General features: G+C 42.5%; 1 protein-coding gene across 1 annotated transcript; it reads right to left on the bottom strand.

The window, feature by feature from the left end:
• Positions 1-1,937: 1,937 nt before the first annotated feature.
• Positions 1,938-14,878, bottom strand: INSIG2 (insulin induced gene 2). Its single transcript, XM_083865015.1, has 6 exons — positions 14,814-14,878; positions 10,497-10,834; positions 7,584-7,708; positions 5,378-5,544; positions 4,855-4,954; positions 1,938-4,400 (listed from the first exon to the last, which is right to left on the bottom strand). The coding sequence occupies exons 2-6, from the start codon at positions 10,738-10,740 to the stop codon at positions 4,359-4,361; spliced, it is 678 nt and encodes a 225-aa protein (XP_083721141.1). The 5' UTR covers positions 10,741-10,834; positions 14,814-14,878; the 3' UTR covers positions 1,938-4,358.
• Between the last annotated feature and the right edge of the window lie 10,168 nt (positions 14,879-25,046).

A 25,046-nucleotide genomic window follows, 5' to 3' on the forward strand; every position in this document is an offset into this window, starting at 1 on the left:
AGTTGTGCTGAAATGTCCAGGCATAAAGTTTATCCTTCAATTTGAGGCTTTGTCATTTGACCAGGGAGGAGGTAATCAGGACAAGGCTCTGGACCATGCTGCTCAAAACATGACAACAGACACACCAAAAGTCCAATCTGGCTGCCTGAAGCAATTAAAGGAGTGTTTACTACTTCGTGACAGTTAACATGTTGGACTGACCTTTCATTTACTGTTTAGTGCTGAACATTAAGCAGCAAAATTACTCATGCTTTGCATTTAGTACTGGCATCAGAACTAACAGCATCACATCGCTATTCCCATGGCGAGACACACGTTCCCTCTGCCCAGCTGTGCACACACTTTCACAAGCACTGATCTGGATTTAACATCACTTCCACAGGTTCTATTCACCCACTGCCATCAGGAATTATTGGTAACACTGCTCCGAAATGTAAAAAGCATATGCAAAATGTCCGGGGTGGTGCTGGTGGAATTATGTTCCTTCCTTACGTACCAGAAAAGAAAAAAAAGGACTGGTGTGTGCCCACAGGTCCCCGTGGCAGCTCCCAGCCAGATGGCAGCAGGAAAGTACAGGAGCTATGGAGAAAAAGTTTCTTTGTTTACTCTCCTCTAGCTGCTTACAGCAGCCGTGTTGTAATGAGAGGCACAGGATGCATTCTTCAAGAGCCTGACAGCTCAGCAGTTGGAATATTCCCTCAAAACTCAAGTAACTTTCCATTCGACACCCTCAGGTTGGAAAGACCTGGAATTTCCATTCTCCGAGGCTACAGATGGAAGGGAGAGGTTGTTTCCAGCAAAACATCTTTACTCATATGCTTTTGGCTAATCTTAGTGCTTCCTATCCAAAATTATGGTTATTTCTATCCCTGGCTGTAACCTGCCTGGTTAGACACATGGCATGCTCAGGATGCTGCATTTTCACAGCAGGGTTAGGAATTTTGGGCCACAGGATGCCAAAACAAACAGAGGATTTTTCCAGTCACCCCCTACACTCCTCCCAGCTTTTGGTTGTGGTGCTGTCCTTCTGTGGGACTGCATCCCAAACCCCCATGCACCTTTCTTCCCACCCTTTCCTCATCTCTGCCTGGATATTTTTCCATCACATTTTCAAACCTCTCTTTATCACATCTTTTTTGAGACAGTGATGGGCACAATGAATGGAGTCTGTGAATACCAAAATAACACTCAGTTCATATCCAGACTAGAACATTAATAAATATAAATATATTATGAATTTCCCTACCATTTGTGTTTTGGGTTTTTTTTTTCATATCCATAGCAGCTATTTATATCTAAATCTCTATTTTTGATATTGTGAGTGAAGTTATCTTATTCCCACTGCAGATTCAAAAGAGTAGATTTTCCAAGGCTGCTTAGCATGGTAATTAAGATAGAATCAGAGCTGGTATGATCTTCCCTGCTTCTTTTTCACTATTTTTATACAGATGTGCAACCAATATGCCAGCTAAATGGTCAGAATTATTATGAGATTTCTGATAAAAGGCAACTCAGTGTATTTTAAATATCAATATAATTTCTTAAAGAATGAAGAAACCTATCAATCAAGGTTGTAATTGTGTTTAATGCACACTTTGCTTTTAACAGCAATTTGCCAGTTTAAACAGCATAGACCTTACAAGGGTTAATTGGTGAAGAGGTTAGAGTGCTTTTGAAGTTGTATCTAAATTATACTTTATTCATTCTTTATTGAACAACATGTTTAAGTCAGTCTAATGTTATAACTACATGCTATACAGTAGCAGCATGTCCACACCACTGAAGTTAAGGCCGTATCAGCATTCCTGTTGTGAACCTTTCTCAGGGTTTAAACACATCAGCCATAATATCACGCAGTTTGAAACAACAGGACACCCACAATGTGATCCTGTATTGATGTTAGTCAAGTAAGAATAAAAACAGTAAGACACATATAATAAAGGACTCCACCCAAATTTATTTTGGATGATTGCTGCCTTTGCACAACATGCTCAAAATTTCCAAAATGAAATTTAAAAGTCAGCGGACAGCACAGTCTAGCCAGGTTTAGCTGAATCTGAGTGCAAAGTTCTGCAAAGTGGGTGCCACAGATGCACAACAACCACTTCTCACATACTGCACATTTCAACACACACAAGGCTGCTTCTGTGTAAGTATTGAGACTGGTAACAGCAGTTCTACCACCAAGGGAATAACAAAAACAACCCATCTTCAGTTGTACACACTCGTTGATCATGATGAAACTACATTGTTTACCAAGTCAGCACACTGGCTGCCGAGGTACCCTGTTATTCCCTACAGTTAGGATAAGAAACATCTGGATTTTTATGCCACTCATGCCCTGATAACTCAATACGGACTTCTCATACTGTCCACCAAGCTGAAGCCATTTGTTGAAGTAAAGAAGGTGGATGAGGTGAAATACTGTAGGAGAGAGACCCAACAGCTTCTTCAGCAAATTGCCAGAACCTGCCTAAAGGAACTCACCCTTCATTCCTGCCCAGCTTCTTGGTTTTATTGATAAAATGCTCCTTATTGCCATATGGTCTGATTAAGAGAAAATCTCTGGTCAGGGATCTACTTAGACACGTTCTGCCTCTGCTGAAAGCAAAATGCCTTTGTAGGTGCTTTCCTGAAATATCATCCCAGGACAGTCTGCTGCAGGTGATGACACTTTGTGGAGCTGCAGAACCAAGCTCTTCATACATCACTTGCTTGTTTCTTATTTTTACAATTTCCCACTCAAGAAACTTTTCTTCTGTGACCATGTCTTTTGTTACAATGCTTTTGGAAGTGCTCATTCCACACTTTTCAGACTTGGAGGTAAGCAGGTAAGACTGAAAAAGTTGCCTAGTTCGTGTACAACGCATTCACACATTTATTAATAAAAACTTGTCTAAACATCTATTTGTTCTTTGGACCAACTCCAGCCTCCCTAGGTGACTGTCACATGTCTTATAAACCTTTCATGGAAGACTTAAAAATAGTACTTAAAGACAAAAAAGGAAAACAAATACATTTAAATATAATTAACAAAGACAGAAGGGGAAAACAAAGTGGAGACATCCCATGCCAAACTCACTGCAGGCACAGGTTAGCAGTGTCCTCTTGAGATCTGATTTCTGCCTTCTTGCACTTCTTCCAGCTCATGGTCTTAAAAGGGAGCTGTAAAGCCAAGAGAAAATCCCATGTATGCCCCCAAATATGGGTCACACACTAAAATCCTTCTTAAGAAGGGAACTCAGCACCCAGCCTATTCCAGCTCGCTGTCCTACCAGGCTGTCTGTGCACAGGCACCTGTCAAACAACATTCCTCTACCTCTGAAACTGCTACAAGAACAAATGCATTTCTTGTTGCCTGGACACAGTAACAGCAATGAGGGCTCCAGCAGTACCTAAAATACAGCCCTGCTGATCCCTGCCAACAGAGCAGAGGGTGGGCAAGGACCACCAGGAGTAACATTGATAATGGAGGGGTTTATGACACTATATGGTAGTGGCTGATTCACTCCAGCAGAATTAGATTTTGCAATAAAAACTTCTTAAAATGTTTGTCCTATCAACACAATTCAGTTTAAAGGATTGTACAAGAATTACCTGAACTGTATCCTGTTTTGCACACAAGTAGTTTCAGAATCTGTCCACAGGTGACACAAATTCAAAAACAAACAGAGATGCTGGATATACCAGGGGAAAAACAGCAAATAGTTTCCAGACTCAGTTTCCATTTCTGTCACACTGGGCACACACCACAGACAAATGAAATGCTATGGCAATAACCCATGAAACCTGCACTGAGTTTCCTCACCTGTAATGTGAGTCAGAAGAATTATATACTGTGTTAATAGGCATAAATCAGTTACTTATTGCATCAAAGGTCACCTGTAATCCATAAATTTCATACAGGTATTACGAGCTATCATCATAGAAAGAGATCTTCATCGCTAAATGTGAACCCTCTCTGTCTTTCACTAGCTGTTAAGAATAAATTTCTCAAAACTTTCAAGATAAAGTGAATCAAGAAGTTTCAGCTACAGAAATGTAGTGCAAAGGTTCAGTTTGGCACTGCAACATTACAGACAGACAGGAATTTATGGTAAACTGTTTAGATTTGGAAAAAAGAATCCTATAATTGAACCAATATTGTCAAATATATTGCATACTATTGTAACTTCACAGTAATCAAAATCAGACATCAAGGTTTCTATAGAAGCAGCAATCACAGATTGCAGTAAAGAATACCACTCAAGGGGAAAAAAAATTGCATTTTGGCAATTTCATAGTCAAGTGTTCCTTATGCTCCTCCAACAGTCATTTGTCAGACATTTTCCTGTTTAAAAGGTGCATATTGTTTCCTCTCAGTCCTCGTGAGACTTCTCTGCAATGACTTTGCATTCATACTGAAAAACAGAAGTTGAAAAAATAATATTAATTTACATAACTAGTGAAGAAGACTTAAGTGATTTTTCTACAAAATCGGTGGTAAAACAGCTCGTTAAACTCCATCCAGGTAAATTTGATCTCCTTAAGTTCTGTGCACATACTGGTGGCTGCAATTTCTGTCCCCTGAGCAGGTCAGATTTTGGGGACAGCCTGATCTCTCCCCAAACACAGGAGATCCTACTTAGCTCATGGTCCTGAAAGTATGTAACAGAGTGTACAGAGCAAAGCATGGGTGTGCTCTGATTTACAGTATGATCAGCTCACTAAGTACATCAACAAGAAACGATTGCTGATTTCTACCTCACTGCACACCCTTGAGCCAAACAGCTGGCTGGAATACATGGAGGAAGAAATGATATGTACATTTAAACTTTTATTGGAAGGCAATCAACCCCTCTCCTCCAGACTCACCATTGCCAGCTGCCTGCCAATATTGCCCATTGTTATTCCACCAGCAAAAAATATACATGGCAACCAGGAACGGACATAGAGGAAGTCTGGGGATGTGTATCTGCAAAAGAAGGCACATTTTTCAGCTCAATGCTGTGCAATACAGAGTCCTCCAATCACAAAGCAAATTCACAATTATTAGGATATTTTAGCTCAAAAAGATACCCATTATAGAAATTTAATTTCTTGCAGCAAACAACAAAGGAGGCTTCTTACTGATTAGAGCTGCATTTATTCAACCAAACAAAGCGTGTTACATTCTTGGCAAGGTAGTATTTTAATTCAATTAGCATTTCCAACTAGATTTCTCACTTACACACACGTAAAAGCTTTCATACACAGTCCAATTTATGCTGTGCTCAAAATTAGGTGCTGACAGCTTTGAAAATCATGTCAAATTGTACCCTTTCAGTTATTCTGATTTAATGTAACAGCTTCAGAACATTATTAGGTGAGACATCTCCTTAGGGGAGCAAATACTTACTGATAAACTCCATTGTACACCAGAAGCTGTGACACCAAGGTGGCCAGGAAAGCAATTCCTACTCCGAGGCCAAAGCCACTTCGTGACCTGTCAAAGGTCCACCACAGCCCAATGGACAGGGCTGCCAACGTGAGAGACAGCTGGATATTGTTGGCAAAATCCACCTTCTGAGTTGGCTGTTAAGGAAAAGCTTGGAAATACCATGTACAAGTATAAAGCAATTTTTGTCATTCTGTCCATTTTGGCACAAGAGGAAAAAAAGCAGAACATTAAGACAAGTGCAGAGTTTACCTGCATTATCTCTCACACAGCTATCAGATGTGAGGAATTAAGGCTTGTGATTGTCAGTATTTCAGGAAACTAAGAACTTATGACACTTCTTCAAATTTTAGGGTCTTTGCACTGTATAAGATTGAAAAGCCTCTTCACCTACCAAACAATCAAGCATTTTATACAGACACACGATGCACATGTTACTTCTCACCCTCACCTGGCCCTTTATTACACTCAATATGAAATCTTAAATCTAGCATTAAATTTCTTCACTGACAGGGATTTACCAAAAAAAGGTACTTATCACTCTTATTTGCAATTTTGATTAAATTATATGGTGCTTTACAGTCAGCCCAACATTACAATGTTAATGTGTTCTATAAATCAAAATGAAAATATTACTGGAAAGTGTTCATGTAAATCAACATTGAAAGTCAGTGTTGTCAGCTTATGAAAGAATTGTGAAGTCACTTCAGATATCTTTGTGTGTTTCACATCCTTCAAAATGTTTTGGAAACTCATCCTCATTACTCCTGTCCAAAACAGATAATTAAAAAGGGGCTTGTCATTTCACAGGCCTGAAAGCAAATTTATGGGATGACAGTATAAAAACCACTGTCCTGTTTCCTCACAAAAATCTGGAGGGAGACATAATGGAAATGAGAAACAAGCTTGACTAACTGAAGTAAATAATTACAGGATAAAAATCAGTAGGTTCAGAAAGAGTGTCAAAGAAGGTAGAACCCTCACCAAATCTGGCAATGTGCAGAACTGGCAACAGCTGAAGAGAAAGCAGCCTGGAGAGCTGTCAAGCAGGAAATACAGACAGTACATTACTGATGTCCTGGGATATGGGCAACAGCTGTTAGAGAACTGCAGAAAATTTGCTGTAAATAATCAGACTCGTGTAAAAAGGAGCTGTCAACTCTGATTTCTTAAAAGCAGCCAAGTAGCCACAGGCTCAGCCAGCAGGTACAGCCCAGGTCAGTGAGAACCAGAGCACCAGACCAGTGCACCTCTGGCAAGGAGAGTGAGGTTTGTGAGGTACACTGGGAGTGACTTGGAATCTTGGCCATACTAGATGGCAGAGGGTGAGGAAAACACACAATAAATCAGTGGCCAAACAACCTCAGTGAGAATTCAGCCAGCTCTCCCACCTTTCTCTTAACGTGCCCTCTCTTCTTGGGAATGAGGAGATTCAGCAGCACAAGAACAGAACTTTTAGCAGCATTTTTGTGAACTGTGTTGGAGCTGACAGGGATGGAGATGAGCACTGCAGGGATGATCAACTTTCTCTACAAGACCCCACTTTTCACCAGCAGACCCTGACTTTAGCTGACAGAGGAGGCACGAGGCATAACTGCAGAATCCTCTCAGACACACAGCACTGCCAGTAAGGTGCATCAGTCCATGAGAAAAGCATCCTGTAACTCAGGGTACACTCTTGGCATCCTTTGCAGAAGGGGGTTGCAACATTTCCTGGCATTGTAGTCCTGGGTATTCCTGATCCTGAGTTTTTCCCACTCTTTGCAAAGTGAATGTGCTTCACTCATGACCTGAAGACAGGGCCTCAAGCTCTTAGTACAGTATTAAAAGGACACCAGCTTGCAACATCCTAAAGCACTTTTCTGTAATACCTACTGCATGAATATCTCCCCACACTAACTTTAATTATTCAAAGAAAACAAAGACTATAAGTAAGACAAAGCCTCATATTGAGACATTCCTAATGAAAATATTTTTCAAACAAAAAGACATGAGCCTCATCAGCTCCAATACCTCTACAAGTCTGACACTAACACATACTCTGCACTTCCCTTGCAAAAATGCAGCACGTTACACCTTTAACAGCAATTCACCACGACTGGCTGTGTGAGCTTTTTTCAAGAGGAAAGGCATTTTTTACCACCAATGTCACTGGACTATAGGATACAGCACTGGCATGATTTATTCCCACAAAGACTGCTACACATCTCATTACACTGGACCATTCTCTCTTGAACTTATGTGGCTCTCCCAGATGTCTGTCCATGCAGGGGTACAATAACCCAATCACAGCTGTGGAGACAGGAAAGAAAAAAGGCCCTGAAGTTAAAGCACTGGCAACATTTAACTAGAATAAAAGCTATCTAGACTTTGACAATTATGGTCACTACTAAAACACATCTTTTAAGGATAAACAGCACAAAAACATACATTGTAAAAGAAGAGGAATTTCAAAGAGTTTCATTACTTAAAAAAGCCCGGTAAAGTTAAGCAGCATCTTCAGCCACTGCAGCAAAAGTAGCGATACAGAGAATTTGAACCAGGGGCAGAGGATGACAGAGCTCTCCCTCACACCAAAATCTGCACTGTAGTTCAGAAAGAGCATTAACAGCTTACAAGTTGGAACTTCCAAAAATCCCACCCATCAAACATTTAAAATAACTGCAAAACCAATGCACCACAGTATTGGTGTGGTTTATAACATCAATATTTTGTGTTTTCTTTTGTTCTTGTTACAACCAGACTTTGGAGAATCTTTTTCTTTCTGCAATGCTGCTCTCAAGCTCACCTAGAAGAGAAAAAGCCAAGAGCCTATGGTAGCTGTTGAATACAGAAAGCAAACAGGAATTCTAGCCCCAGGGAATCGTGATGCTCTTTTAATATTTCTTCACAAATGTGTTCTCCACTGCAATTGCAGCTAAAAAGACTTTTACCAACCCACTAAGGAACAATAATGGTGCCTTAACATTAAGACTGTAGTGGTGTGAGCACAGCAGAGCCTGAGCCATCAGTACAGACTCCAGTGCCTTCAGTCCAGCACACTGCTGGGGGTAACACTGCAAATGCTCTTTATTCTGCCACAGAGGAAACTGATCTCCAGGATTCGGGAAAATAAATCACCAGTAAAGCTGGAGCGGAAAAAAAACCTCCCTGAGCAATTTTCTTGCCAAAGGCCTTGGGCCAAACTCATGACTAATAACGGTGATGGATGAAAGGACTTCTCTGAATGCAGCCTCGATCACCACTGATTATAAATATGCAAAATACCTTTATTCGGTTCACAATAATAAACCCTACTGCAGAGAAATGTTCACATCAATTCCAGGAAGGCTGTGCAAGTACAAATGGTAAGAAAATGGGTGAATTATCAGCATTTACCACAGAGGTTCCCTGTATGTATGCTAGCAGAGAAGATAAAGAAAGAAAATGGAGAAGAGACTGATAATGAAAGAAAAACCCCAGAACACCTCAACAGGGGTGACTCCTGCTGGGAAAAGCCAATTAAGGCTGTAGTATCTTTAAATCAGGTGGTTTAAAATCAAGTACTAAAATCAAACAGTACACTTTACAAGCCATATCCAGTCTTTCCATCAAAACCACCAACCCCTTAGACCCAGAAAGGCCCATAGGTTTCTTGTGAGATGATGGCAAGATGTAGCCTTCCTAAGTTCCCACTGGAAGCTGCATTGTTCTCAGGTGACCCAAGAGAGCACAAAGTACAGTCTGATGCAAACAGCAAACAATGCAAATGTTGCAGTGAACACTGCAAACCTCATGCACTGCTGCTGCAACAATGTGGGGCTCATTTCAGCCCCCACTAATCCATATATAAGAGGCTTATTTGTCAAGACAATCAGTTTAATCAGTTTGAAGCATAAAAGAAAAATGCAGGCTATGAACCAAAAGCTAATCCACAATCTTGGCAAGACAAGAAGATAAGATAACTACAGATAAAGCAGGTATGCAACTGCCACCATAACATGCCAAATGCATTTCCACTGGAGAACACAATATTCAGGGACCTGTTTGGAGGGTTCCTTTCCCTTCCCCATCTAGTGTACTATTTCAAGAAGGTATCAAAAAAATAACCCAGTCTACCACAAAAAAAACAGGCTTAAACATTACCATTAGTTAAACAGTGATGCCATCTCAAAAGCAAGTTTATTGTCTCACACTAATACTCAGAATGTGAGCTTCTGAATCTGATTAAAAATTGCCTCTAGAGGAAGATACCCCCTGTAAGAAAAGATTCACCAAAGCAGAATCCTCCAGTACTGGCTGCTAAGAATATTCCCTTAGTAAAGCATGAAACTGACCCTAAGGACCAGTGATCTCCAGAGCCAGGCAGAAAGTCAAATTCCATCATGCCTGTAACATGGAATATGCCTTGATACTTGAGAGGAGAAAGAGGGTATTTCTTACTACCTACAGCAGTCCACTCACTTTAACTGGTTGAACACAGAGAATGCTGAGTGGCTATGGGAGAAATGGATCATGTTCACATCATGTGGGACACACGACTGCATGGAGGTCCCTGTTCTGCACTGTGCCCAGAGAGCTGCCAACTGCACACCTGCCCTCAGCTCCCAGAGACACAGGCAGGGCTCCCAGAGACACAGGGATAAAGCTGCACCTTGGACTGGAAGGAGGAACAAATGGAAAGCTGGACCACAAAAGGGAGCATTTCTCAGGGTGGTTTGCTGTGCTCAAACGAGGCACTGTGTGCTGCACAGCCTGACACCACCAGGGTATTTTTAAGGGCTGTCTGGGAGCACACTCCTATAAACCAACTCCAGGTCAGCAGCAGCACCACCTCCTCACATCTGTTAAGCTCTAGCCCAGCAGAAAAAACAAAGGTTATATAATCTGTTAATAATATTACAGCAAGACAAGTTAGCAAAAAACTAATTCCTGGATACATACGTATCTGTGTACACATGGGGAGAGCAGAAGGATACTAACAGCTCAACAAGGACAGTGATGCTGCAAAGGAATTTTTTATTCTTCCTCATGTCTCACACAGCTTTTTGCAACTATCTAACTACCTCAGCACACCAGGCACACACACGACTGAACTTACCTGATGCTGTGCCACAGCAAGGTGGTACCCACCAAGCTGAGGAGAAGATGCTTGTGATCACGTCAGGAGGGAAGAGAGTAACGTTTCTCTGGATCTGAAGCAAGTTTAACACTAATGCAAGAAATACACCAATAAAAAACAGCACTACACCACGAATTACCAAATTCATGCCACGACTGGTTACAGATGAAATGTATGGGCCACACTTTTTTGGTAAGGTTGGCATTGCATCATTTTCTGCCATGACTTCTTAAGTTATCAGAGGCATCCAAGAGGCTGACTGAGGATTCACTTGCAATCAGTATTTTGACTCTCTTCAATTAGGAGACACTCAAACCCTGAAAAATAATAAAAAAAGAGTGAAAATTCAGACATAAGAAACACTACAAGTATTTCTCTTAAGTTATTTGGAGATCGGGTTTAAAAAAATGCCTATTATATTTTTTCTGAATTTTCAGAAGAGGCAGTTAGTCTCTTGATAGCAGAATCAACCACAGTTGCAAAAATGCCTCACAAAGGAAACGGGTTTCACAAACAACTTTTTTTGCTAGGAGACAGAGGAGGAAACATGTGGGATGGGACAACTAGGAATGTGAAAGTACATTCCAGGAGATGAGGAAATGACACGGGTATCAGATGGAAGAAAGGCTTACTTTTCAGTAAGAATAAATCAGTTTTTTCCCCGTCGTTTAAGCAACAGCTAGAAATTATATAATTCAGCAGCACATCGCCCTCAATTCTAGGTCAGCCACAGAGGTTCAGAGATCTCTTTTCTTGAAGAGACACCAAAAAGCATTTCTCAACTGCAAAGTGAAATCTGAGAAGTAAATTTCAGGCTGGAGTCAGAGTTTCAGCAATCCTGCAGCACATATGTTTTGTAACCTCCAGTAAGAGCAAACAGCTCAGCAAACCAGAGAAGTGACTTCAACACAGAGAAATAGTTACCAAAGTATGAAAACATGCCCAGCTTTACCTTACTATAAACCCTAACTGTAATCAGGCACAGAAGCACCTGAGGGCAAAGGAAAAGGAGCTCCACCTCTCTTCTCACTAGGAAGCCTCTGACATGAGTAACTGCTGGCTCTACAGGGATGGCAGCGTTCCCATCCCAATCCCTTCCTTAAAAAAAAAGCAAAACCTGTCCATCATGAGTCTTGTTATACATGGATTCAGTGCCACATTCATGTACAACAACGATTGTGATCGACAGCTTAGCCACCTGGAACTTGGGAAAAAAAGCCCTGACATTGTTTTTGAATCTGAAACTGCCAGCTGGTAGCGGCTTCTGTTAACTCTTATTTATGGCACATGGGGAGCCAAACCAGAACATCCATCCCCTTCCCTCTCAGCTCCAGCTGATCCCGAGGAAGCTCTCTGGAGACACAGCAGCAGAGCAGAGGATTCAGCATTCACTCACTTCTGCTGACTGAAAGCCAAATGGGGAAGTTAAATTCATCCAGGTTAGTTAAAATATTCCAGTCAACTGCACAGATGTGACGCCACACCATACTCCATACTCCATCACATGAAAAAAGTTCCAACAGACAGAAAAAAAAAGAGAAAAAAGTTCTCTTTGTACAAAACTTCCCACTGGCAGCTTGGGGAGCCAACAATGTCTTCCTAAGGACACAGGCTCTCTTCTACACAGCCAGCTCCCCAGATTCCTTGTAATCATGAACACATCTTGGAGGGAAAGAAAACCACGAAGGTGTCAGGCTTCTTAGTCTGCTTCCTGAGTCAGACTGCCAGCCTTGGTGTCTGTATCAAGGCTGGCATTGCAATGCCTCCTTCAAGCAAAAAGGAGGTGCTCCAGATTTTTTTCCCTGCTCTGGATGACACGGCACTTGAGCTTGTATCACATGTTTAGCCTCAAGCAAAGAAACCATGGAGTCACAAAAACATCATTTCAGCTGAGAGTCTTCCTTGTGTCCCTTGGGGCTTTGGCCAGCAGGTGATCACTGGAATTCTCAGAATTTACAGGAGTCTTTTCAGCACATGGAATTGGAGGCTGCGGCTCACAATTACAAACTTTGGAGGAATACTGTGCCTAACATGGGTTTTTAAACTGTTATGTCCCTTTTTAGCTTTAGCTTGCCTAGGGACATAAGCTAAGTTCTTAACTCTCCACTTGCTTCATCATCCCAACAGCTTTTGGCACTTCCTGAAGTCTGCATATCCCTTTTTTTAAATGCATCACCCAAGCTGATAAATAAGAAAGTTCACACTTTTAGCTCTTTCTTTAATGAGCAGCACACAGTATAACTGTTTCTTTTTTCAGCCATAAAGTGGTTTGCTCATGTCCCGTGATCCTCTATTACATTCAAGTCTTTCTTCTCTCCTGCTACTGAAGTCCTTGTTCCCTGGTACCAGATCCAAACCTTGCACACTGCATTTCAGCCCGTAGGTGTTATTTAATTCTGACACCATTCTTCAATCCATTTTTTCTGCAGGATCTCTTTGGCCCTGCAAAGGTTGCCAGCTTTGGGTCATCAGCAAGCATTTTACTGCACCCTAATTTGTGCACCAAGGTTATCAACTAAAATAGAATCATAGGATGCTTTGGGTTGGAAGAGACCTTAGAGATTATCTAGTTCCACCCCCTAAATACTGAGAGACTGAGAGAGATCAGCCCAAGTCCCTGTCTTTGATTAAATCCATCAATAATCTCCCTGCATTGATTATTTCCCCATTTTACACTCTCTCAGTATCTTCCTCTAACAAGACTCTGCTTCTTGTAATCCTTCAACTACAGGAATCTTCAGCCTAATTTAAGAATCATCAACTGTCTCACATGTCAATACTGATGTAAACACTGATCAGCTCTTACTGGTTTTTCTCCTAGAAATGCCGATGACCAAATAAAAGTGCGATTTTATTCCAGTATAAATCACTTTCACACCATAAAACCTGCATTTGTATAATTTCCACTTTTTAAATATGCCATTCAGCAAATACACATTTAATTGTAAAGGCTTATCTAAATGCAACAGGAAGGAAATCACTTACTGCTTCTACACAACTACTGCAGGTGCAAGTTATTCAAGACAGGAGCAACATATTTTTATTAGCTGGTGAACAGCCTGACCACAGCAAGGACACCTGGGTAGGTCCATATCCACAGATATTTATAAAAGTAACTCAAGGTCTGCAACTGGCATGATGCAGCCGGTGGTTTCTCACCCTACACATATAATTCCTAGTTGTTTTATCAGTTTCCAGATTTTCCACTGACCTTAAGACTTTCTGGCCACGCCACAGAGCAACTGGAAGTGATCAGTGCTCAGGAAAGACTCTTCAGTGCCCCAGACAGCCTGGGCTCACAATGCCCTGGGCACAGCACAGATATACACCATCACCACCTTTCATGGAAATTAAATTACTATCCCTAAAGACTCCAATTCCGTCTGACTAGGAGGCCACTGTTGCTGCAGACAGCGGATACCATCTCTTTTTAAGCCTCATGTTTTTACTGCAGGATTCCTCCCAGACAGGAGTAGATCACAACATATTGAGCCAACAAGACTTCCGAGCCTTCATGCCTTGGGAGCGCCCATTCCCAGCTGTGACAGCCACCGAGAGCTGCAGCCTTGGCACCGCCCGAGCTCAGCTGCACTTCCTCCCTCGCTGGCACACACAGAGCCCAGCCCGAGCTTCCCAACACACCGAGGCAGCCGCACCGTGTCTGGGCATTGCGCAAAGAAGTTAACAAGTAAATTATCACCCTAGACGTTTTTAAAACACTTAGTCACTTAACTGTCTCCTAAGGAGAAGATCCGTCCTGCTCCCCCGCGCTCTCCCAGCGCACCGGGAGCGATTCACAACTTCTGACACCGCACCGACACACCGGGCACGGCGCAGACAGGCCGAGAACAAGGTTTATTTAGACAACAGCAGGCAGGAGATGGCAATAATCCATCCGCCTGAAGCGAGGGAACGCCAAAAGCAAAGCAAAGCAAACCATCGCCCTCCAGGCATCGAGGGCGGCGGCTCTGCCCCGGACCCCGGGCCTGGGGTGCCCAGCCCGGCCCGCCCGGGCAGCACCGGCACCTCCGGCCCGGCCCCGCTGGAGGAGCCGCAGGCCCAGGGAGCCTCACCGGGCACGGGCTGTCCCGGCTGCCGGGAACGGCCCCGCCGACCTCTCCCTCCGTCACCCCCGGCCCGGCCCCGAAACACCGGCCCGGCCCGCGGGCAGCACGGGGCCGAGGGGCGCCGCTACCCGCCCGGCCCTGCCCGGCTCATCCCGGCTATTCCCGTTCCCCCGGCCCGCAGCTCCCCAGCCCCGGCCCGGCCCGGCCCCTCGGCAGCGCAGGGACTCACTCGGCCTCCGCCATCTTCCGCAGTCCCCGCCCCGCGCAGCCTCCGCAGCGCCCGCCGGGCCTCGGCCGGGCCGGCCACGGGCAGCGCGGGCGGAGCGCGGGGATCGTCCCGGGATTGCCTGGGACAGCCCGGGGGTATCCTGGGGATCGCCCCGGGATTGCCTGGGACAGCCCGGGGGTACCGCGGGATCTCCTCAGGACACGCCTCAGACGGCCCGGGGGTACCGCGGCTGCGGCTCTGGAGCAGGTCCAGAGTGCCACGAAGTTTATAAGAGGAGCACTTCACTCTGAGTCCCGTGTGCAGGAGTAGTGGGCACACATGAAGACAGGAGATTTGGGTTAGGTATCAGGAAGAAATTCTTTCCTGTGAGGGTGGTGAGACACTGGAGCAGCTGCCCAGGAGGGCTGTGAGTGCCCCAGCCCTGGCAGTGCTCAAGGCCAGGCTGGGTAAGGCCTTGGCCAGCCCCGTCCATTGGGAGGTGTTCCTGCCCATGGCAGGGGGTGTTGGGACTGGATGATCTTTAAGGTACATTCCAACCCTTAACATTCCGTGATCCAAAAATTAAAAGAGGAGCTGGGTGTGTTGGGCTGTTTGCCCCATGACCAGGCTCCCAGCTGGGCTGGGGCAGTACCACAGCCTGTTACACCTTCAGCAGGCACAGACATGGTGGGAATGAAATCCTTGTCCCCAGCTGGAGCTGCCAGCCCAGCTCCCGCCCTCCTGAGCACCTGGTCACACGAGGACTTTCTCGTGCAGTTCACTTTATTGATTGAGGACAGAATTGCACACCTCCATATTCCAGAAGCCACATTTTCACCTCCACTTTGGGCCCTTTGGGGAAAATGTACAACATGAAGCAGAAAACAATTTGCTTTAGCCTGTCTTAGGGACAGTAAAGGCATCACAATAAAAAGCATCATTTATATACGTGAGATGGAATATGTGAGAACAATGGTGTGACATTCATTTGTACATCATATATATTCATTATAACACTATATTTGTTTTTATTGTATTAATGAACTCTTCCCTTTCTCACACTGATATTGAATACTGTTTATTAAAAAGATTTGCACATTCCCCCAAGCTTGGTATTTCACTGGAAAGACTTTGACAGAGCTTTCCATATTACGAGGTCTGCAGAGATTCAGTGCCTATCCCCTTACAGCTCCCAGAATAATGACTGGGTAGGGTGGAATTTGTAGCTGTTTACTGTAGTGGCACCTTTAGTGATAACTGTGGTTTCTTTGTGCTGGTATGTTGTGACCATACATGTCACCAAACACGTACAAACCAGTGTCACCAGTGTCACTAAACATGTACAGACTCAGAGGGGAGGATATGGGTCTATAATAGACATATTAAGAATGGAAAAGAGATATTTGCAGCAGCAGAAACCCCTGGTGGTTTAGATGAGCAATAAATGAATTTTCAAATCGTTCAGTTTTGGCTTTTGTTTCACAGAAACAAAGTCTTTTTATTCTCAGTTATTCTGCTGAACTGCCTGCCCTGTTTGTGGTTTAGACGGTTATTTTGCTGTACTTAAAAGCCAAATTCTGGATTGAGAAAGACAAAAAGTTTTTTCAATCAAATAAAATACCTTTCCTTAGTGTCAGATAAATGCCTTTGGCCAACCACGTGCCTGAAGCAGAATAAAGTGCCTTATCTGTTTGTGCCTTAAGGACCAGGACCATCAGAAAGCCTGAAATCAGAAACTTTGGGAGCATGAAGTGTGTGCTGTAGAGAGGAATGTATGGCATAAGTAGATGGAGACTGTCAGTGACTGCTGGATCTTTCCTTCTCCAGACACATGTAAATATAGTCAAGTAGTGACTTGTAGATCAATAAATTTGGATTAGTTCCAGTCAGGTCTGCTGCTGTGTTTGGTACTATAAAATCACAAGATCTTAATTCCTACTGAAAAAAAGTGATCATATGACAAACATTAGCCATATTAATAGATGTGTATTAAAACTAAGATGTGAGAAAATGAATAACCAGTGTTGGTGTAAATCACTGCAACTCCAAGGACTTTATGGCATTGCCAACTCACAGCAGCTGAAGTCTCAGCCCTTATACCCATCTGATTATCTCAGAGGGCACAATATCCTGTTGCACAAAAACTGGAGAAAGGGAGAAGCATACAAGAATGTATCTGAATTGGAAACTGCAAAAAAAAAAAAAAAAAAAAAAAAAAAAAAAAAAAAAAAAAGCATTGTCAAATAGCTTTACAGAGAAAGGAGGCAGAGATATGACCTGCAGAGAAATGGCACTTGCTCTGAATTGACTGGAATTGCTATGAAACATCATGGGAGAATCATCTCTTGGAAAGCAGCACAGAGTTGTTTCATTGCACTGGCTGCAGAACAGGATAATACAGAATGTTCTGAATTTAGTTTTGGGACGTCGGTAGGTATTTCTCTGGATATAATAAATCTGACAGTGAAAAACTCAGGGAAGTTCATACAAAGCAGATGAGCCTAAAGCAGCCACATACCTATAGAAAAAGTGGAATTGCTCTCCTGTCCCTGATAGTGGTTTTTTAAAAGCTGTACTGTGTAAAGGCCTCCAGAGCTGCCTGAGACACTGGTTGAGTGAACCAAGGTCAGTTGTCTTGACTGGAGGTGTGTCCACAGCAGGACTATAAAGGAATAGTAAAAAGATGCACAGATGGATGGGTGAGAGAGTGAAAAAGAAAATAAGAGAGTATATAGAAAAACCTAACCCAAGTCTTTGTGTGGTGATCCATGATTAAATATCAGGTGTTTCTGAACCTGTGTCATGTGTAACTCGGGAAAAACCTAAGTGTATGGCAAGAAAAAGCCTTCTGTAGAAGTCCTGGAGCTGATTCCTGGTAGATCTGCCAGAATTTATATAAATAAAGGACAACATCAGGTCAAAGTTTTTTTGTTGTTTCCTGAGGCCTTCACTGTGTCCAGTAGTGGGGCAACCACAGAGTGCACTCAGTGTAAGAAAACCATCTGTGTGGGAAACTTATTCCAGGGATTAGGCCGGGTTTCCTTTCTGCCAGGTGCATGAATGAATGTCCGTAGAGCTCTTCATGCACAGCCTGCAGATCCTAAATATCTATGACAGCCCTTATGCAGAAGCCTGTTTGTGAGCTATGCTGAAGCATGGCCAATGACCAGCAGTAGTTTTGCAACAAAGAATGCCTGTCCCTCCCTCATTCCACATTGCAGACAACTATATCAAGTACTGCTGTTATCTGGGGCCTTTAGCAAGGATTGTAAAGAAAAGGTACTGTAAATTCTAAATATTCTTCAGGAATATAAATCTCTTCCAAAGCCTTTTTGGAAGTTCTCCATACATACAGAAGCCTTCTGGAAGGCCTTCATAAATAAAGAATAATAGAACTGGGCACGTTTTCCAGAAATGCCTTTTATCTCCCCAGCTGAGGATGCTGTTTTGTGTTTTGTTATCTGCAAGAGGAGGTGCAGTAGGCACCTGGGTTAGCACACAGCTGGGTCACAGGCAGAGAGCAGCAGGGCTGACAAGTCCTGCAGCACAGGAGCTTGTTAGGCACAAAGAGCAGCGTGCTGGGAACTGCTCTGGGGTCTTGGCAACAGCACAGCGAGCAGGGGACAACTTCTATAAAATTGATTTTCCAATAGTGTTGGCATTTTAGAGAGGAAAGGGAAAAGAGACAGCAGCAGTGTGATGCCACTGGATCACATGTGTTCTCACATATGAAAAGGGCTTGTGCTTATCTCAGGTTGCAATAGGATATGCAGTTTTAGGGCTGCCATCAAAGGCATTTTTGTTTATTTCTTTAGCCACTTGCAAAAGATGCTGGATTGTCAGCTCCAGGAGCTGAAGTCCTTTATTTAAGTGCTGAAAGGTGCTGCATGGATGGATGCAGCCTGGGTTTCCCTGTGTCGCTCTGCCAGTGTGGCTCAGCCCTGATCTGCTCTCCACACTCATTCAGTACTTGCTGAAATAGTCACCTAGGGAGTAAACACTGCCAGCCACAGTCGTGGTTTTGGAGATATGGAGTCCAGCCCAGTCAGAAGTTTGCCAAGATAACCTCATTGCATCACGTGCCAAGGAACCACAAACATCTGGAGCACTGAGGGACTGTGACATTTAAACAAGATACTGAAAATGAAAGGTAACATCATCATGTTAGAATGCATCCAAATGTGGAATTTAGAAATTAAAGACTTCCTACCATATTTTATATATGCACCAGGCAATATCTAGGTTCAAGGGACAGATTAAATAGCTGGGACACTGATCTTCAGTGGGGCATATTTTTTCAGTGGTAATTTTTTTTTTTCAGTGATGGTTTCTGGTGAGAAGCAAGGACAGTGTGGAGCCTGAAGGTACCCAGGGAATGTACATGAATGCATTCTAGTCCTGTGAGTGCGTGCATCTGTCATAAGTGTGTCACTTGCTAAGAGTCAAAATAAGGTCAGTGCAGATGAGTAAGTATTTGTAGAAAAGGGCAGGGAGGAAATTCATGTCAAATCAAGCTAAAAGTAGATGGCTGAGTGGATGAGGAAAATGGCATAAGAAATGCAAACAGAAAAACTACAGTCTTAGAATGAAAGCAGCCTTGCACAAGAAGTTAATTTTTTTTCTGGGCTTGATTGAAAATATTTTAAATATATGTCTCATTGAAGTTAGAATGAAAATTAACGTATTTAAGTTTGGAGGTTCACAGTTTCTCTCCCCATGAAACTTAGATTCTCTCCCTTTCTGCCTCCTTCCCTCCCTCCTTTTCCCTCTCCTTCTCCTTCGTTCCCTTTGTGGCATCTCAGGTCCACAAGGAAGAAGATTCTAGGAACTGCACTTGAAAGCTTCTGCCCAGGATCCCAAGGTTTTCTGTGTAGTCATTAGCAGGCAGTCACAGTGACAATTGCATTTGGCAATACTGTTGGCTGAATTTATTTCAATTTGCACTATATTTGTAGACATACAGACTTAGGCCTACAAAAAATATCAACAACTCATTTTAAATTATTGTGTGATAGGGCAACAACCCACCCTGTCTTGCCCTTCAGTGTACAAAGGCAGAGTGTGAACCTCTCAGGCACATATCTTGGGGTGGTGCTGTGCAGGCTCTGAAGTTGGACTTGATGATCCTTGTGGGTCCCTTCCAGCTCAGGATATCCTATGGATCTATGAACAAGCCTACTCCTGCAGAATTTACAGTCCAGAGAGAACAGCAAACTCCTCTGCAGGTGGTAGAAAGAAATAACACACACAGAGTATGATCCTTGTGCTCATTTGATGCATCTATTTTAGGTTAAAAAATTACCTTCTGGAGAGGCCTGTTTCTTTCCTTCACTTGTTGCAATGCAAAAGGTGCCAAACTTACAGACATCTAACTTTCAGGCATCAGAATCAGGAGATAATGATGTTATCCTGTGTAATTTGTTCAATAGCATAGGTTATCTGGGTCAGTGTTGAGGAATGTTTGTGTTGCAGCAGTCTCAGTCACTTCTGTCAGACAGCAATCACTGCTGGCATTGACAGTGCTGGGAAGGACACATTACAGTGCAGTTTGAAAAATGTCTATTTCTCTTAGCCAATGGAAATCTGCAAATTTACAGTGACAATTCAAATATCACAAGTTCTCATTTCCAACAAATATTTCCATTTTGCAGGATCCAGCTTCCTCACAAATTTGACCTTTCCCTCAGAAAGCATAAGATGCAAATGCAAAAATAAAAGAACCAAGAACTCACTTAGAAACAGAATTTTCCATTAAAATCAGTTTTAATGAAATATATTCCATCAGCTGCAGTTGCTTTTGACAGTCAGTAAGCGATTCAGGTGCCTAAACACAGGATTCATGGTCTGTTTTAGAAATATTTTAAGGCATCCAGGACACCTGCATGGAGCTGGGGATGTGACAGCCACCTGCAAGACCCTTACCTTGCTGAGGCTGGGCTGGGGAGGGACACTCCAGGGCATCTGGAATAGCACTGCACACCCTGTGGCTGCACAATTAGTCTCAGAATCTCTGCAATTTCAGTCAATAAAACATCCCATCTGATGCCATTACTAAGGGGCTGTCAGAGCCTGATAAAGGAGAGGAGGCAGTGCCCTTGAATCTCACCCGAAGTTCACGACATTCTTTTGGCCCCTCTTGGTTATTTTGCACCAGAGCAGCCAAAAATTCCTGCTCTGGCAGCTCCGTGCTGCGACCTCCAGCAAGTGCTGAGCACCAGGAGCCGGCTCACCCGCTGCCTCCATGCCAAGGCCCAGAGCAGGAGGCAGGGATGCAAGGCAGGCACTCCCAGCAGGAGCCTGTGCTGTCCTGGGAACACTCCAAGCACATGGCACACAGCCACAGCAAGCTCGGCAAGGAAAAAGCCAAGTCTGGCGTTGGGCAACTGGATTGTGCAAGGAACACCGGGATAAACGGAGAAGTGCCTGGTAATCAACTCTGTGTAAGTCTCCCTGGAGCTATAGAAAGACAAGGAGGATTAATAGTGGTTTGAGTCAGCGTTATTATATGTATATTTTAAGTCTCAGGGTCACAGAGGCAACACTGGAGAGGGAAAGAAGGCAAGAACTGGCCCATGTCGACTGCGGCTCTGAGCAACCTGGTCCAGTGGAAGGTGTTCCTGCCTGTGGCAGAGGGGTTGGAATGAGGTGATCTTCAAGGTCCTTTCCAACCCAAACCATTCTAGGGTTCTATGGGAATATAATAAATTAGAATTTGTATTGCAAAGCTCTCAGGCCTGTTTCATAATTATATTATCATTTTGGCTATAATTGTTGTGAAGAGATAAGGAATTGTCTCTTTATTCTATAGTGACCTGCTAGTTGGTGTCAGCAAAGAATTGTTAAACTGCCCTGGATTTCTGAGCTACTGCTTAAACTTGACCTTTTCTGATGAAAGCAGGGGCTTAGCCCTGTTATGTAAGATTTAATGTTACTACCAGTACATGGGGTATGAACCTTCTGAACTTACATCTTAATGTGATGGCAAATGGATCTGCTAACAGAATCAGTTTAATTCTCTTCCACATATTTTTAAGGCTTAATGAGGAAGCCTTAAGAAGGTTTAATGAGAAAGGTTTAATTCTTACCTCTTTTAGTTGAATTATCACACACAGGTTGAACTAAAGTACACAGGACTTCAGAGTTAGTGAAAAATATGTGTATTGCTGATGTGGAACACTGAACTATGACCAGCTTAAAGTGGCTCCTGGTGGCTCCTGGATTTTGTCTTAGTCCTTTACTCCTATGCTATGCATTTTGAATGTGAATTTCTGCTGGCATTGTAAATTTACCCCAGTGAAGAATTTGGCCTTCGTGTTGCAGAGACAAAATCTCAGTATTGTGTTTGTGTTTGGATTGTTCTTAGTGGTTTTTTTTGTAAGTTGTTTTCTTCTTTTTGCTCGAGTGATTCATTTATGAAACAAGGTGATGAGATTCAGGTTTCTGATGGTCTTTCCATTACCCAGGAATTGAAGTACTCTGAGCAGGCCAGGACTCGCATAAAGATAAACACACATACTCCAAATGAACACAAACACTTTAAATACAACTTGTGCCCTGTGCTATTTACCCTGCTGATCTTCTGCTGTGGATTTATGGCTGTTGTCACAGTACTTTCTTTTCTGGCCTCTCTTGGAAGAAAGCTTTTTCAAGAACTAAATTAATTAAATTCACAGAGTGTTAAAATAAAAATACTGTCCATACAGATATGCACGTACATACATGCATATACCTACAATTAGAAACCAGTTCTTCTGGAGATCTGATATAAATCTGACAGATTAGATCATCTGATAATTAGTTTGTTTTGAGTTTGGATCTGCAGGGCAGATACTGGACTCCAGATAACATAATTACATTGGGAAAGGGCACCAGCTTCTCATATGTGCATCCTTAGAGTCTTATGAAGATCCATTGCAAATAAATTCAAAGCCATGGGTCAGTAGCCAAATATATTATTTTAAAAAGGGGAATTTCATGCACCAGTCTTTTTGAGAGTAATCTGCTATACAATTTCTGGACTCTTAGATCATTTTCCAGCATTTGTGGTGCAGCAGAATAAAGATCATGTTTTATTCCAGTTATGAGATTTTAGCTATGTATTATTAGAGACTTTAAAAGTAGTTTTACATGCTTGTAAGCAGAACATGGGCCAAAATGAGTAATGTTTTGCCATTTCTTCTGCTTCAGAAAAAGTGATCTTAACTTCAGAACCAGCAGTGATGTTATATTTTATATCTTCAGATGAAACTTGGTCTCTTGTGGCTGTGCTAGAAACTGATACATTTTCAGTTTGCTCTATAGGCAGAATTTCAGTCATCCTTGCTTTCTCTTTTCCTGCATAATAAATAAGAAGTGTCATTCAGGTGGTTTTTTCCTTATTCATAAATAAGAAATCTCATCTTCATTTGGTGTAGAACCACTTCAGATGCTTTACTAACATTTTATTGTCTGCCTCACTAACAAATACACTGTCTACCCAGAAACACTGTTGCTTCCCTTAGATTGTTCTATTCATTTGATTCAAGGGGACAATAAAACATGCTGAATGACAGAGTGTCACTGATGACTAGAAAGCTTTAAAGGAAAACCATTCTGCCTACTGCCTTTTCATCTGTTTTCATGTATCTGAATATACCCTGCACACACACATACACACACACACACACACATGCACACACTGTATTTTAGTGGCCTTGTTGATACATTTCTGTTAATTTTTAGTGATAAAAAAATTAGTGAAAAAAGGCACTCAGATGTTGAAACAACCTGATATTGAGAAATGTTGGTTACGTGTATTTTTCGTAAATTATTCTGCAGTACTTGGAAAACATAGGAAAACTGAGGGAGGTCCTTTAAAAGGAAAAAAAAATATATATATTTCCGTCTGCTCTGTGCATTATGAAAGAGATGACTGAGAAATTCCAGTCTGTGGCTTGTTATCAGGGGTGTGAGTTGGTGGAATACCTGGATTGGTAATGAGAGACATTTCTTCCTCTCAGGTTGGAGTTTGCCATGCTGGTACAAAGCCAGCACCTCTTGTGCTCCCTTTTGGCTCACACTGCACAGGTCTCATGTGCTGCACAGGGAGAAGGTGTTATTTACATTTGTTTTTCTTTTTTTCACTCTTCCTAGTCAAGCTGAGGTGCAAGTGACTGTAATTCCTCTCTCCATTAACTAGATGTGACACTTCAGCAACTTTTGCCTGACATACATCTGGTTTTCTGGAGCCCCTTATCCTGAGGGATCTGCTGGACCTTCACGTGCCCTTCAGGTATTAGATACCCACTGTGTGATTTTCAAGGTAACTCAGGAGATATTTCTTTCTTTCTGAAATGCAGGTAGGGTTGGGTTTTTTTTTCTTTTTATCACATATTCAGGCACTGCAAGTGTAAAACGCAGATGCATTGGGAAGTAGCAATGATGGCAGCACAGGCGAGGTAATTAAATGTACTATCTTGGAACAGGGTGATACTGGATGCTCAGAATGTTACAGCTCTCCACCTCTTAAAATTATTGCACTATTTACAACACCTCCTGGTTGAGTAAGAATTTATTTGTGTTGCTGCATTAGCAGCTAAATGTTAACTATGAGGTCAGGCAGGACTGCTCTGTCTCTGGGTGAAGGTGCGAATGGAAAGATGTGCACAACTTCCTTCTGTGACATTCCCATCTACAGACACACATGGACTGATAGAAATAACCTTTCCTAATACCTGCAATTTTCTCTAGTTCTAATTTTTATTGTGCCTGCTGCCTGAAAGATGATAAGACTTATTCATAAATTCACACTCCAGTGGTTTGATAAATATATAACAGTCTGAAAAGGAGTTTCTTGGTGCAATGCATGTTATTTATCAGGTCTCAGTTTTCCTTGGGTTTGGTCCTAAGGTTTGTTGTTGGTTTTCTGGTGGGTTTTTTTTTTAATTTATTTTGACATTTTTGCCTGACTTCTCTGTTCCTCTTCATACTAAGAGCCACAAGGAAAAATAGCACTTGGGACAACTAAAACTAAATTCATCGTGACAAAAAATATGTTTATATACCTTTATTATATTATCTCTTCCTCTCTATCTGATAAATGAGGAGGCGAGAATATTGTAAAGTGATATTCTATAGCAGGCACAACGCTTATCAGTTACTTTCCTTTGACCTTCTGCCTTAGAAAATTAATTCACTTGAGCTGTTCGTACACTAGAACATTAGGAAAAAAATAATGTTAGCACTGGTGAATATAATCTCTGCAGGAAAGCTGGG

Source organism: Zosterops lateralis, assembly GCF_965231275.1.
Source record: "Zosterops lateralis genome assembly, chromosome: 7".
In the NCBI taxonomy this organism is placed as follows: Eukaryota; Metazoa; Chordata; class Aves; order Passeriformes; family Zosteropidae; genus Zosterops; species Zosterops lateralis.